The 16,304-nt window shown below is 38.3% G+C and overlaps 1 protein-coding gene across 13 annotated transcripts in view; it reads right to left on the reverse strand.

The window, feature by feature from the left end:
- ralgapb (Ral GTPase activating protein non-catalytic subunit beta) overlaps positions 1 to 16,304 on the reverse strand; it is a 38,325-nt gene that overhangs the window by 6,245 nt on the left and 15,776 nt on the right. For 4 of the 13 annotated variants that reach the window (XM_060868208.1, XM_060868207.1, XM_060868199.1 and 1 more), the window contains 19 exons: positions 15,869 to 15,904; positions 14,959 to 15,110; positions 14,029 to 14,251; positions 10,257 to 10,458; positions 9,188 to 9,355; positions 8,301 to 8,415; positions 8,008 to 8,155; positions 7,812 to 7,876; positions 6,496 to 6,634; positions 5,643 to 5,776; positions 4,078 to 4,260; positions 3,816 to 3,967; positions 3,403 to 3,590; positions 2,498 to 2,601; positions 2,122 to 2,277; positions 1,316 to 1,525; positions 812 to 970; positions 557 to 716; positions 286 to 408 (listed from right to left, as the gene is read on the reverse strand). In XM_060868208.1, coding sequence (XP_060724191.1) covers positions 286 to 408; positions 557 to 716; positions 812 to 970; positions 1,316 to 1,525; positions 2,122 to 2,277; positions 2,498 to 2,601; positions 3,403 to 3,590; positions 3,816 to 3,967; positions 4,078 to 4,260; positions 5,643 to 5,776; positions 6,496 to 6,634; positions 7,812 to 7,876; positions 8,008 to 8,155; positions 8,301 to 8,415; positions 9,188 to 9,355; positions 10,257 to 10,458; positions 14,029 to 14,251; positions 14,959 to 15,110; positions 15,869 to 15,904 — 2,817 coding nt within the window. The remainder of the gene's footprint in view (positions 1 to 285; positions 409 to 556; positions 717 to 811; positions 971 to 1,315; positions 1,526 to 2,121; positions 2,278 to 2,497; positions 2,602 to 3,402; positions 3,591 to 3,815; positions 3,968 to 4,077; positions 4,261 to 5,642; positions 5,777 to 6,495; positions 6,635 to 7,811; positions 7,877 to 8,007; positions 8,156 to 8,300; positions 8,416 to 9,187; positions 9,356 to 10,256; positions 10,459 to 14,028; positions 14,252 to 14,958; positions 15,111 to 15,868; positions 15,905 to 16,304) is intronic. The other 9 variants (XM_060868206.1, XM_060868205.1, XM_060868203.1 and 6 more) reach the window with 9 other exon arrangements.

The following is a 16,304-nucleotide window of genomic DNA, read 5'->3' on the forward strand; positions in this document are numbered from 1 at the left end:
ACACACACACACACACACACACACTTACTTCAAATGCCCATCAACAATCTTCAGGAAATACAATGTGTGTAACAAAATAAGATTACATACATAATAATTACATATTATTCCAGAGCAACATGTTATCCTTATTTATTTATTTATTTATTTATTTGATAATAACAAACTGACTGGAAGCAGCCGGTGTTAAATATTTTGTATTGAATCTATAAAATTATAAAATGTTATACTTTTTTATCCTGTTTTATCATAGGAGCATTTACTTAGTCTTCTGTTAGTGTTTACCTGAGGAGTCAGTGAGCGAGGGCACCACGAAGGCAATTTCGGTGAGCGCGTCAGCATAGTACAGCACTCTTTTTTCACCGTTAAAAATTCCTCCTCCCGTCTCTCCCACAGCCACAAACTCATCTGAAGCACCAGCAGGAATAGAGAAATGAAAGCTGATGTAGGGATTAAAGGTGTGATGGAGTAACATACGCTTTGAGTAATTTGTCTCATAAAACCGTGTGTATAATAAAGTCTGTCTGTGTGTGTATGTGGGTGCGTGGGCGTGTACCTGGTGTGTCCGTGCCATTAGATGTGTTTATGGTCCAGCTGGTATACACACTCCCAGTCCAGCCTGGGTGATGCCCCACTTCGACTGGCCAGCCAAGAGACAACAACAGCTCCAGAAAATGTGGCTGCACGCTTGCTGAAGACTCCACATTCCTTAAGATCTACACACACACACACACAGCATCCCACAGCAGACGTTAAAGCAAATCTTGATCAATAAACGCCTATACGATCCTCATAAGAGTCCTGCTCCTACCTCTTGACTGCTCTTCTGGCCTGCCTTCATGTAAAAGATGAATACTGTGTCACACGGTCTGCACGGCAACAAGTCCAGATAGCCAACGTCATCAAAGAAGCCTGATGTGGCCGAGTCTAAAGCGATGAGATGAGGAGGCAGACGACTGTTATTTGGCTCCTGAGAAAGAAAAAGGAAACAGAGCCATATGATTACTGCTATTCCAATGGGCACTATAATCTTGATGTTTGCAGTGATTCCTTTGCATTTTTTTCCTTCTGGAGTAAAAGCTACAGCTTCAGTTAGAACTCTAATGACAATACTCAGCAATTCAGCCAGAATAAAACACATTAAATATTTAGCACTGGGCCAAATCTTTAGAAGGCAAAGGAAAGTGACAAGAAGAAAAAAAGATAAAGAAATAATTATTGCAAATAAATAGATAAGAGTTAAGCATTGAATGGATGAAGAAATTGACGTATAAGCGTAGCATAAGAAACGGTTGCATAAACTGTAATCCGTTACCTTGAGCGCCTCTAGTGACAGGAAGCCGAAATGTGAGAGAAAGAGACGAGCTGTTTGGAAGTCCTGCGCTGGAGGGGGAGGCCTGCAGTCAGTAAGAGGGTCGGGGAAAGGTTTATTCCTCCACAGCTCCTCTGTGTAGTGCTCCAGACTGGTCTCATAATCTATCTGCTTTTCCATCACACCACGCAGCTTATCGTGCTGCTGTTCCAGCTGACACACACACACACACACACACTATAAACACTCAAATATAAACAGGATCACTGATGCTACGTACAAACGTACGTTTTATTATTCACTTCATGGGAGCTAATGAAAGCTCCCATGAAGTGAATAATACAACAAGAAGTTAATTTAATTGATATTTCAGTAACAGGATGTTAAAATGTTCCTCTCGATAACACGACACACAGGACAAGAGGTAAATAATGGCGAACTATCACTATGAATTATATAATACAATAGGCATAATATAGTTTTTATTTACTGAAAATCTTGTTTTGGTTGTCTGTGTCCTCAAAATAACAATAACTCATGCAAGTATAATTGGAAATGGTAACCAGTGCCCAAACATATCACCATGTGTCATGAGTCAGTAGGCTGAATTATGACAGTGACCCACACACCCACAGACACAAGTTCAAACTCACAAACGCATCAGAGTGCTTCAAGGCTGCTACACATGATATTAATGTCTCCTGTCAGTGAAAACAGATTACACCTCTTTCTAATTATATTTAGATTTCTTTATAGAGGCACAAATGCATACCAAAGATCTTCCGGTCAACCAAGGAGACCTTTCTCACCTCCTTATCTACGATATCATGCAAGTCTGGAATGCTCAGGTCTGCTTTGACAAAGGGGATCTTGTCCACCTCTTCTGGGAACGGCCTGTGTTTGACATTAAAACGAATCCCGACGTCATTTTTGGGAGTTGGCCGACCCTCAGGAACAAACACCTGCTGTAGCAGAGAAAATATTAAAGTTAAAAAAAAAAAAAAAAAAAAAACAATCAATAAATAAATAAATAAATAAAAAAATTATTATTATTTCTTATTTTCTTTTTTTTTTTTTTTTTACTGGATATTGGTACTAATTGTACTGCAACAAAGAGTTTAAAAATACAAACTCTCAGATCACATTTTTTCTTTGCTCTGACTGGTTGGTTGGGCTGTAGATTACCTTCTGATTGGCCCTGGCTCCTCGAGGCTGGTGGAACAGTTTCATTGTCCAGGCATGACGACCACACATGCCTCGAATCAGCATTGTGACAGAAGGACATGGGTCTGGAAAAAGACATACAAACATGTCTAGAAAATGCCTTGGTTGCATAAATGAGCACCTGGGTGATGCACCGATAAATAAAAATTGTGAGCTGTTAGTAAACACTGTACACACCCGTGCTTAAAAAAAAAAGGTCTGAGCTATAGTTACGAGTGTTTTACACAAGAAAGAATGTAAAAGCTCAAGAAAATTCCACAGGAAGATACGTTTAATGTCCAAAAACCACAATGCATGAGAACATCCTACAAGCTACTGAGCTTCATTGCCATTTTGTTACAATAGACATGTTAGATATAAAGTCAACATGGTTTTTCAGACAGTGTCTAAAACACTGTGTGGCAGCATTTTGTTATGAAGGTGTTTCTATACAGCCAGATACTTTCTTTTGCACAGAATCTGCTGCTTCATACAAAAAAAATCCAAGTTCACTTGAAAAAGATTTAAAACACATATCCATATGAGCTGAGGAATAATTTAGGAAATGCAAGATCAAAGTCAGAATCAAAAACTTTCCATGATGTATTAGTTAGAAGAAGTGCATACTTCTTTGTAGTTTAAAAAAAAGTGTTGAGATTTCTCTTGTATCAAATGTATATAATTTTATTCTTTAACTTAATATTAAATATAGTATCATTTTAAGTTTTATTCCAGGTTTTGCCATAGTTTCAACCATGGATTTTTTTTTATTGACGGTGCACCAAGAAAACAAGGAAATTCTTATGGTGTACCAAAAAAGTGGAACATGAAAAAGATGTATAATGTGTATCATTCATTCAACTCCATTATAAATCCCAGTAACTCACTCTGTTCGTTGCCGAGGGACTGCTCCAGCATGGCCAGGATGACCGAATTGTCAAGGACAAAGTATCTGAAGTTACTGTGAGATGTGGATGTCAGCCTGGAGTATTTAATCAGTGTCTCTTCATTCAGCAGGCTGCAGGTGGAAGCAGGACCACTGGGAGATGGAAATGCCCCCAACACCTGCATTATACTGGAAGAGAAAAAAACAGTGAGTGACACGTGATAGTGACTGTGGAGTGACTGACATGTCAGACGGAAATATCTGCAATAAATGCACCACTTGTAATAACACTGACTAAACAGTTCAGTATTTTTTTTCTAAATCTGAAAACTTTAAGTAATTTTTATAATTCAGAGGGGGACAAAATGACTACTTGCTAATCTTAAATTAGCAGGAAGCACCATGACGGCTTACCATGAGAGTGTGGCTTCGGCTGCATCCTTGACCCTCATAGAGGCAGGATTATGTTCTTTGTCGCCCTTATACCTCACTTCCTGTTCGCCCGTCTTGGACTTGCTACCCGAGATGCCCAGTTCAACAATTTCTAACACTTCTATCAAACAATCCTGCAACAAAAATGGCAAGACACAAACTCAACATCTTACAAATTATATACATGCATACCGACACTCATCACATCAATAAAATCTTCTGTTGTCCTATTATGGCTGTGTACCTTTTCATTGAGCATGTCAGGATGCTCTGTGAGCCACACACAGAGGCACTGGAAGGCAGCCACGATCATGGAGTGTAGGTCTCTAGAGTGGTGTGGGGCAGGTCGACTGCACTGGTACACAATGTAACTACAAACTGAACTCACAGCTCGTTTCCGATCCGAAGACTCCGCACTCGCCTTCACCTAATGAAAGAAACAGTTTTAAGAAATGTCTGAAAATGCAGCGTACGCTGTGCTATGTTGGTGAACTCAGTCCTCTTCTGTAATACCTGAGAATTTAGAATTCTATAGATATACCGAAGAAAACAGAGCCAGTGATCTAAGATTAGTCATTAATACAAAACATTTAAATGATTAATTAAATGAGGAAATTCATTCCAATTGATTCACACTTTTACAGTAGGTTTCAGATCAGACATTGGAATGGCCATGAATCAATATTTAATTGATTCATTAAATGAGGAGATTCATTCAATTGATTCGCACTTTTTCAGTAGGGTTCAGGGATTTGGATGGCCAAGACAAAAACTTGATTCTGTGATAATTGAATCCTTTTATATGGTCTTTCCAGAAGATTCAATGACTACCCAGTTGTAGGTAGACATGCATACAAAATTCTCTGGTATGTTATGCTCCTTATCTCAAAAATGTTCTTAGCCCACACATACTCCATTTGGATAAAAGTAGGGATTCTGCTCTTTTCTGATTATTTACGATTTTTTACACCAAACCCATCTGGAGAATTCTACTCCTGTTTCATCTAACCAGAGAGACCGGTTCCAGTCAAAGTAGCATCTGGCTTCATTGATGCATGCCCTCCAGATCTTTTGTTGGTGTGAATGTGGCATCTAATGATGGCTAAAAATGGCTGCCATCTTCTGAAAATATCCATTTTTTTTCTTCTCTAAGGTCCTCACTGCTAATAAAAAAAAATATACTTATCGTCTCTCAGGTAAGTTCATACTTTCTTGTAAACCTCTTAATAAGAATATTAATAATCACCTGAAACAAAACACCCTAATATTCCCCGTGTTGCTGCCTGACAAATTTGGCCTCTAAGTCACCTGAAATTTATACCACAGTAAAACAGGAAGTCACAGATGAGCTTAAGATTTCCTAAAATGCTCAGCAACTCAAAGTTGTAATAATTGTAAAGCATCTGGCTTTGTTAAATAAATATATTTTTGATAAAGTTTTTGATTTCGTTAGAATAGTTTAAGAATACTCTAAGGCCAAGTCTAAGATTAAGCCAAATTCTTCATTAGCTTTTTTTAACCAATTTTATCTACCAGTCTACCAGGTGTGGTGCTGGATGAGAAATCTGCTGGCATGACCTGCTTAACCAAACATCTGTGTTTCATAACCTTGGAGAGCTCCACTTCTTAACAAGGCCTCAGCACTGAAGCTAAGAGCAGAAGTAAGTCTTAATTAAGAAAGGAATAAAACATAGCATCTACAGTACCTAGGTCTGAGCCTAAGCCAAGAGAACCAACTGAAATATCACCTTCTTTTAAAAATCTCATTTTCCCCATTTATCATTCATTGTCCTAGAGGATCGTGTGTACCTTCGCGAGGCCAGCAAGCAGTTCCAGGGCAGCAAGCGAAATGCTCATGTCAGGCCTCCACTGTGAGTTGAGTCTTTGGGTGACCAGGTGGATGCTGCGGATCAGCAGGCCGGCTGCCGTGTCTGTGTGGAGAGCTGGGATATAACACACAGCATGCCACAGAGAGCGGGTTAGTCACACACACACACATAAGCCAAGCAAAGCAAAGCACTGACACACAGCCAGCAGCCACATGAAACAAGAAAAGTAATGTCAAACACATAAGAACAAAAAACCAAACCAAAAAAACCGCAAACAAACAAACAAACAAACAAACAACAACTAAAAAAACAGCACGCATGCATGCTTATTAACTTACACTCTGGCTGCACTAACTAAAAACACAGATTGTTGCTCTTACACAAAACATCAACCCTCTAAATAATAAGGTGCATTCGAACCAGTCTAAAACCATGCATCTACACAAATACCACAAACACAGCATTGTACATCACACTGTTTTGTATTAGCTTTTTTTCTTGTTGTTTTTTTGTATTCTCAGAAATCTTGGTTCTAAGGTTGAATTATCCTGCTACACGGACCATTCAAATAATGATCAACAAATGGTTTGCCACCATGCAGAGTATATGAAGACAACATGCCTTGATGAGACAAACACATAGCCATTTATGTAGTTTGCAATACATAGACAAAGTTATATAACAGGCCTACTGAGACAGACATTTTAGTCAAATTTGCTTATGCTAGACCAATCTTTATTTGTCGAAAAAGGAAACAAAACGTTTTTCTGTGAAGACAGCAGACGTTTACTTTGCCTAAATTAAATCAGCACTGAGTGTCCATCTAGACTTACCATAGTCTCGCAGAAGGGCCTGAGCAGGTCTCTCGCTGTCTGGAGTAGTGGCCTCAGAGCTGCCTGCACTAGAATTACTGATGCCACTATTATTGCGACTGTGGCTCTTAGCCAAAGAATGACTGCTGTCCACGCTTCCCTAGACATGGTAAGAGGATAGAAGGCAACGCTATATAAACAAATCATTTTGGTTTCATTTGCATTTTCTTAATAGTCAACTCAAGAATTATTGGCACCTGTCAGGACTATGGGCAAAGATGTTCCATTAAAACTACTGGAGACCTGGTGAACCGGTGTACTATTCTACTATAATGTGGCCACTATAGCCATATTAGCACAGTGAGGATAGTGAGGGTAACAAATAAGGAACAGGATCATGAATGAAAAGTTTGAGAGTTTGAGCTGTACTGTTTACTTCATTCTCTGCGACTGTCACTTCCATAACAAGCGGACTACATGAAAAAGCTCTTCCTGAAAGCAACCTACAAAACCATGTGCTAAAACTGCATGCTCCTAAGATACTACTGATGGTAGCACTTATAACCATGAAGACGGCTTAAGACTACACCAGCTATACATAGTTTTGCACTCAAGTCTCCATCAGTGAACAGATGATAACTTCAACCAAACAGACCAAACTCAAATTAATTTCCTGGTAACACAATAGCACTTTGTAAACAAATACTAAATGGTTATAGAAGGGAAATCATTTATAATCGCACTGGTATCACCTGGAGGAGAATGGGTTCCCATTTGAGTCTGGTTCCTCTCAAGGTTCCTCATTTCCTAATGTTGACTCAGGGAGTTTTTCATAACTGATATTTGAATTCTTCTTCTTCTTCTTCTTCTTTCGGCTTTTCCCTTCAGGGGTCGCCACAGCGAATCATCTCTCTCCATCTAACCCTATCTTCTGCATCCTCAACACTTGCACCCACTAGCTTCAAATCCTCATTAATTACATCCATATACCTCCTCTTTGGCCTTCCTCTTAAACCATAACTTATATTTGAATATTTATAATTTATATCCTGAATACATAGAATTTTATATATTTCTGTAAAAGGGATTTGCGCTGATGTCCACTGTTAAAAACTCTATACAAACGAAATTGAATTAAAACATCGAATTTGAGACATTACAACTTGTTTCATCTCAAAATCACTTATTACACGTGTCAAATTCATAAAGACTGCCAGTAATTCTGGAGTTGACTCAAATTCCACTGAAGTCAGTGTACAGAGGCATGAATGTGCAGAAAATTCCAGTTAAGGGAAAAAAAAATTTAGTTATTCATATAAAATTCACATTCAGCCTACCACTTCGGTTTGTGCGCCTATAGACTCCAAAAGTGCAGAATCTTGAACAATATTCAGCATTGCAGCTGTGGACAGAACACAATATAAGAATATGGACACACAGGAAGCTGGAGGGAGATCCATCACACTGACACACTGGGAAAAGGAGTGGAAAAATATGTTTACGGTAAATCAAATTTGGAAGAAACAAGCAAACCTAGTATCATCTGTGTATTGAGTGGATCTGTCTCTGTTTGCAGGGCACCAATCAAGATATTGACCAGTCGCAGCTTCAGTGAAAGGAAGGAGACTGGCTTATCATTAAGCGAACCCTCATCATTGCTGAATTTCCCTTCCAAAAGTACCTTTGGAAAATAAATATATAAATAAAAAAAATAAAAAAAATAAAAAAATCACAGTTTGTTTCTTCAGTCACTTCACTCAGCCAGTTTGAACATTAATGTGATTTGGGATTATTGAATCGCTGAGATTTCAGTACAAAGAGTTTACCTCAGATTTAACGTTGCCGAAATGGTGAGGCAGGGGCAGCATGGATAGCAGGATGTTAATGGAAGCTCTTCTCAGTTCAGTGGGGTTTACATACGATTTAAATTTGACCAATTCACTGCAAAAGAGGGGAAAAAATAAATCCAAGTGTCAAAACATGAACTGTTTCATGCTTGTGTAAGAAATGTATAACATATGAAAGCACTCTTAGTTTTATTCATATAATTATAAGTATCTGTTTGCTGGTATTTCTCCAAAAAATGAAATCAGTGGAGCAGCTACTGAGGTTCACTAGATTAAAGACTTGGATGTGTCACTGATAGTGTGCTTTATCAGAGAACTTGAGAAATGAATGCAGAAAATTAGACGGAGAAATACATTTTTTGGAATAGTTTAACAGACTCAAAAGACATGAACATATCTAAATTATAACTGCTAAAATTTGTAAAAGTCTAGGAATTAGAGATCAGGTGGTGCTAATAACTACAAGCCACATTGGTTAAGATTAAAGTTAACGGCATGTGCAATCTACTGATTTTCTTTTATTAAAACATTTATAGAAATGAAATGCTTCATATGTGTGTGTGTGTGTGTGTGTGTGTGTGTGTGTGTGTATATATATATATATATATATATATATATATATATATATATATATATATATATATATATATATATATATATATATATATATATATATATACACACATATACATACACACATATATACACATATACATATATATAAATTGAAAAAAGAAAGAAAGAAAGAAATTGGGATAATACGTGAAAAAATATGTATGTATGTGTGTTTAAAATGATTCAGTAATTGTTGCACTACAGAATAAAAAGTCAAACGAGTGACGCAGAAGCCTCATGTAGCTCCTCACCGGTCAGGTAAAATGATTTCCAGTGCAGATATAAAGTACGGAACCACTACGTTAATCCCTTTCAGATCGGAGCAGAACAAAGGCGAGGAGTTCAAGATAATACTGGCCAGAACTGGCCGGCAGATGAAGTCGGAAATTTGAAGGCCTTGGATGAGAACCATGTAGAATCTATAAATGGAGAACAGAAAACAAGCCAATTAGATCTTTTCAGTGGTTACGTAATGCATAGAAGTTGAAGTGATCTTACAATATGTCTTTCTGTCCAAAAAAATAAAGGTTGCTGAAGAACCTGGACATAAAATCCATAAACAGCTGTGCAAGGAGAGTGCACTGGTATATACAGTATACAAATACTAAAAAAAAAAAAAAAAGAAAAGCTAAAAATAAAGCATTTTAGCATGTTAGCAGAACTGCTTCAACATGCAATGATATTGATTCTACAAATACTCGAGGGATAAACACCATTATCCCAAACAATATTCTTATCAAATGGTGGTTTAATTACGGTGGTAAAACACACTGTAACATGTCGCTTCAAAATGTCCCATCAGTGATAAAGATTTTCCTTAAATCAGATTTTTCCTATAAAATGTCACTTATTTTAATGTATGTGCAAAGACGTGGACCAATCACTATCCTGTGTGCTCTGGACAAACTTGCCTGTTGGACAAGTAGGTTGAGAAGCCTGCTTATAAAGCACTTCTCTTGTCTCCAATCAAAACAAATGAGAGAATGAAAACACTTTAACTGCTCACCGCTGCAAAGATTATAAATTTTTTCTTGAACACACACACAATGGGGTAGCAAATGTCTTTCTGATGAGAAAAGAAAGAGGAAAATATCCAAATCGTTTCGACCCTGCAGGAAGGATATAGTAACTCGCATAGTAACTCACATAAAGGCTCTACAACAGCTTTATGCGCTGTGGTGCTGCCACGTGATTGGCTGACTTAATAATTACATGAATGGTGTACAGGTGTTCCTAATAAAGTGCTGAATAAGTAGACTTCCCGTCGAAGCTAAACCGATGTCATTAAACTTTCTTGTGCAAACCCCATAATTCCTCTACCTGGACAGATAGACAGGTAGAATTTCTTCTCCGGTCTTTTTGCTGCAGAAGATTCTACACAGCGTTCCGCATGCCTCGGCTCGACCTGACTCGTAATTATCCGGAAACTCGTTGGCATCGAACATGGGATTGGACACCATGGTGTCAGTGGACATCTGAGAACCTTTTCTCCTCAGTTCTACTCCGGCCTGAGTAGCAAGAGCTGAGAGAAAGCGGAAGAAGGAAAAAAGGAGAAAAGGGACAGGAAAAAGAAGCAAAATTTAAGGGACAGCTGAAAAGCCTTTTTTTTTTTCTTTTTTTCTTCACATCCACTAAAATTGCTTTTAACAGGGATTACAGACAAAGAGAACCAAAAAAAATTAAGTTTTTCCATTAAACTAACATCATTGATGTACCTGTTCTAGAGTAGATTTATATACAGAATATTTCCTTGTATGTATCCTAGTTTGAATGTCACTTACACGGGATATTATTGTTCATCTGGTGTTTTAGCATCACTGGGAATAAAACTACTTTACAGGTACATTAACAAATGTTGCACGATTATAATCTGAAAATATCATATTTAAAATAACACACAATACGTGGTTGCAATATGGTTCTGGATCTTTGGGGGGAACAAAGAAAAAGGGGAAGGGGGAAAATAAATAAGTAAAATTTAAAAATAAAATTAAATAAATAAATAAATAAATAAATAAATAATAAAAAAAAGACAAGCTCTCCTGGTCAGCCTCCCTGTTATTGCAAAAAATTTGCAAAACAAATATTAAAAAAAGGCAAATCGTTGTCAATGCGCACAACTAATTAACACAATAAAAGGCACGCTATAGCAAAAACAAACTGCACACACATCCACAACATGCAGGAACATCCATACAAAATGGGACAAGAACTAAAAATTCTGAAAAACCGTACACAAAAAGCTACAACAAAATGAATAGTAATAATAATCAAAAATAAAACACCAGGCGTAACAGAAGACAATGTTGATTGTTGTGTTTCTTTGGAGGAGATTGGTTAGTAGAGGTCCTTTTAAATGTATGTTATGAGCAACAACGGGTTGTATGATTGTATGTTAGGTTTCATCCAAAAAAAAGAAAAAAGAAAAAAAACAATAATAAGAATTATTATAACAACAACAAGAAAGGATCAATCACAACAAACATTCTCAGGCCTTTGCTCATGCTTTGACTTTCTGATTATCATTTACAGCTAATAAAATATCCAGAATATTTGTTGCATTTGAGCCTGTGACATTTGGGCAGCAGTCAATCAATCAATCAATATCCCGGACCCCTAATACCAGACTCAAGCAATGTATGATCAAATCTCTTCAAGAAAACAATACTGTAACAACAAAAAAAATAAAAAAGTGACGATGTCAAAGCAAAAAGAAACAAGTCGAAAAGAAAACAAACCAAATAATTGCAACTGGCAAAGCTTGTGTTCCTACTTACAAGATTTATAAGAAAGAAGAATTTGGAAAAATGTTGCTGCAAGATAACAGAGATAAAATGGAAACAAATCAAAGAACAGCAATAATAGAGATCCAGAAACTATAAAGAATGTCAATATGGTTGTGTTGTTTTGTTTGTTTTGTTTTGTTTGTTTGAGGTACTGACTTGCAGTTATTCACCATGCATGTACAGAAATGGAGCACAAAGGAAACAAGCAAACACATGGACAGTAAAGCCACAAATTAATCTGACGTTCAGCTCAGAATACTGTATTAATGACTTACGGAGAAATACGGGCTTTAAAATATGTTTTTTTTGTTTGCTTCTGTAAAATGAAAGACAAACGTTTCAAATGTAAATAACCCGATTTTAGTTCCATGTGCATGTGATTCACTTAAAACAGTTTCCAGACTTTTGACCTTTTTCCCCCCAGTTGTACGGCATTATCCCCCCATGTTATCACACTATGATTAAGAGACACACTTAAATTTAATATGGTAGTCCTTACTGGATGATGCTGGTCTTAGATCACAAAATCAATAAAGTACTAATTCTATTACTCCTATTATTCCTACTACTACTATTAATATCATCCAAAAGTGTTTGACCAAATTTTATCTTGTAATGTTTATACTTGTTTTGATGAACAGACAAGAAATAATAGAGTCTTTGCTATTTTTTTATCCCTGTTGTCTCCCGAATTTGGTTATTCACCAAGACCCACCCTCAAATCAACACGTGCTTCCTCAAACATGTGAAAACCTTTCAAGCTGCTACTCAGGCTGTAGCACAGGGCAGAGTAACACACTTCGAGGAAAGCGATATCGGCATCTTGTTCTTGGTTAGAGTCTCAATATTCACACTGCATTTAACCCTGTGTTATTTAAGCAAGGTTTTTTACCTGCTGTTATGAATCCCTGTTCTGAAGCAAGGTTATAGCACTGCTTTTGTGCTGTTAACTCCACATAGTGGTGCCAACAATGTACAGTAAGAAACTATGTGGTATTACAATGTTATATGGCGAGATGCTTAGAAACCCCATCAGAAATTGAACAGAACGTGCCTCAGATCACATGATTTGTAGACTCTCCACACTTTTCCACAAGAATTAGACAGGTTATTCGTATAATTAGCTCAAGCATTTTCTTCTGTGTACTTTTGTATGTTTTCTTGCCTTTCTGTGTCTCTTCAAGAGACTTAAAACAGCCAAGGAGTATTTACAGTGGTGTGAAAAAGTGTTGGCGCCCTTTCTGATTTTTTTTGCATGTTTGTCACACTTTAATGTTTGAGATCAAACAAAATTAAATATTAGACAAAGACAACACATGTAAACACAACATGCAGTTTTCAAATAAAAAAAGGTTTTTATTATTAAGAGAAGACAAACTCTAAACCCACGCGGCCCAGTGTTCAAAAATAAAAAATCAGGAAGGGGGCAAACACTTTTTCACACTACTGTACATGGCAACATTCTGTCTCACTGATGAGAAAGTACGAGACACGTCACCTAAAGTGGACACATGCTGTATTTATAAACTTCTGGTTGCTGACAACACAAAAATGTATACAAGATCGTTAACTAAATGTTCGGAAATGTATAGTGTTAAACATTAGATTAAGGCGAAATAAGATAAGCCAGAATTCTGTTTCTCCCGAAGTTTAAAATGACCCAAGCTTAATTATTTCAAGTGTGAAAAGCACTTGTGTTTGACAAGCCAAAGAGAGCAATGGCATCCCTCCCTCTTGGCGAGCAGAGCCAGTATTTCTTCCTTGCAACCTCCTTGATGAATGCTTTTAAGTGGCGCCAATCAGGAAGCACCACATAAACGGTTACCTAAAAATAGGCTTGTTAAATTACACTTCGTCATTTTGCATTAGACACCAAATATCTGTATCTGAAATACAAACTCTCTCATAAAGGACAGTTATAAATCCTGAAAACGTTCATTTAAAATAACAAAAAAAAAAAAAAATCAAAAATGCTTGAGATACATTTAAGAAATGCCTCAACCGCTTAACTGTACCTAAATAGTCAGACTTTCCTACCTAAGTTCGGTAAAGATTACTAGCATTACGGCACAGTACTTCACTACAGGATATTCTGAGCTGATAACTGCTGCAACTGCTTCACAACATTTATGCTAACTTAATGGAACATATGATAAAGACTCCAAATGCTGTACAATCTTGCAGGTAGGAATAGCCTATTTTGTATAAGTAAAAGAATGGAAGGAAATCAGGAAGGGAGATAATGAGAAAAAGAACAAAAACACACATGACTGCAAGATGTTTGGACAGTATTAGAGGTCCAGTACCTGTGAACACCTTACCAGTCACGCTGCTTTCTCTGCTGAGGCCAGTGTGAAGTTTGCAGTGAACGAGCGCGGCGTCGAACAGCCACTGGCCAAAAAGGTTCAGCACGCTGTTGACCTTTGGTCTGGTGGGAGCAGGCAGCGGGCGCGGCTCTGAGCTTGTCTGATTGGGACTGGACAAAGGAGAGGTGGAGGACGGCTGGTGCAACACTTTGGACTGGCCAGTCTGGAAAGCCAAGCACCGAGCCATGTAGAATAAATTATACATATATTAGACATTTATTCAACAGAAGTTTGTTCCCGGTCCACTTATTTGTTTGGACAAGAGTGTGACGTTCCATAAGAGATGATATTTAGTATAACAGCAGTAGTACAATCCGATGTTGGCCTGTGTTCACTATGTAAACAATACAAGTCTAGCGATAGGTTGTTACTTTGAAACGGTTACTTAACGTCCTACAGGCTTAACGTCAGACTGTAACATAGGGATGTGATTAGTTGTTAAGGTGTTGGAGTTAATGATCAGAAGGTACTGAGTTCAAAGCTGCCATTGCTGGGCCCGTAAGCAAGGCTCTTAACCCTAAATTGCTCAGTTATATAAAATAAGATTAAATGCAAGTTGCTCTAGATAAAGGTGTCTGTCAAATGCTGGGAATGTAAATATAACACTTATATAGTGCCATGTATCCTGTCTATTTTGTGTCACTGTACAAAAATAAACAAAATATTCAGCCATACTGTATCCGATATTGTATGCATTATTGGTTATAAAGCTGCTGTTTAAAAGCACTCGCAATCATAGTGCTGTACGGCCAACATGACGTAGTGCTGATATTCAAATACAACGGTGCTCCTTCTCAAAGCCAAACTTACAGTAAAAGTCGGAGAAAAGTTTAGTCATAGTTTTTGCATTGTTTCTTTGATGGAACGTACCGTAGAGGCTTTGCTGGTGGTTTTATTAACCGCTGAAGGTCTGTGTCTGCGGCTGTGAGGGGGTGTGGTGTTGGTGGTGGTTGGGGGTGGCGGCATGCTTAGCCGATTAACAGGGGTGGGTGGAGCGCTGTCTGAGCGGGGTCTGGATATACCTGCAGGGTTAAAAGAAAACCAAGTCAAGGACAAATGTCATGACACAATTCACACCAAATTACTACTATAGGCTACTTAAGGAGCAGATTCAGCTTTGCCACAACACTTTTATGTAGTCCATCATTTCAGCTATTGTGTGTTCTAATAGGAAAAATTGTAAAAAGACACTAAGTCGATCAAACACCAGGTGGTTCCAGAGTTGCTCACTTGGTTTCCAGCCAGTGAGCAAAAATAAATACAATTTCAGCAAACACTAATCAAAGGCAGGTGCTATAAAATACATCAATAAAATCATGTATACATTAGACATCCATCATGCTGAATGGTAATGAGTGATTGGGTGAGTATAGCAGATTTGCAATGATTAATCATTCACTCTGCACAAGATATCCTTCTGAGCAAATTGCAATACTGTAAATAAATGATTTGTGTTTAAGAAGTTCAGCATGGAGCAGAAACCATTAGAAAGAACGTATCAGAGTAAGACTGGAGAGCGTCTGATTTCGGAGCCTTAAAATTGCTTTTGGTTCTCCATACCCTCCGAACCATTTGTCATAAAGCTAATGTAAGGTTTCAGGAACAGAACTTTCGTGTATATTTTTCATTCAGCCTTTATTTTCCCCAACATTTAGTAACATGTCCATGATTTTCACTCTTTTGCATGCAACCTTTTTAACCAACTAATCAGACTCCAAGTCCCATGTGATTTGACACAAAACAAAACAAAACAAAACAAACAAACAAAAAACAGAAATACCATAAGATGGTAGTCTGTCTCGAAATGCAGCAACACCTGGGGACAAATAGGATTACAAATGCTGGCATATCAAAGAATGAGCATATACAAACAGACAGACAGAGAGACGCGCACGGGCAGACGGAGAGCGAGACGCGCACGGGCAGACGGAGAGCGAGACGCGCACGGGCAGACGGAGAGCGAGACGCGCACGGGCAGACGGAGAGCGAGACGCGCACGGGCAGACGGAGAGCGAGACGCGCACGGGCAGACGGAGAGCGAGACGCGCACGGGCAGACGGAGAGCGAGACGCGCACGGGCAGACGGAGAGCGAGACGCGCACGGGCAGACGGAGAGCGAGACGCGCACGGGCAGACGGAGAGCGAGACGCGCACGGACAGACGGAGAGCGAGACGCGCACGGACAGACGGAGAGCGAGACGCGCAGGGACAGAGAG

The sequence above is a fragment of the Tachysurus vachellii genome, chromosome 4 (genome assembly GCF_030014155.1).
Source record: "Tachysurus vachellii isolate PV-2020 chromosome 4, HZAU_Pvac_v1, whole genome shotgun sequence".
In the NCBI taxonomy this organism is placed as follows: Eukaryota; Metazoa; Chordata; class Actinopteri; order Siluriformes; family Bagridae; genus Tachysurus; species Tachysurus vachellii.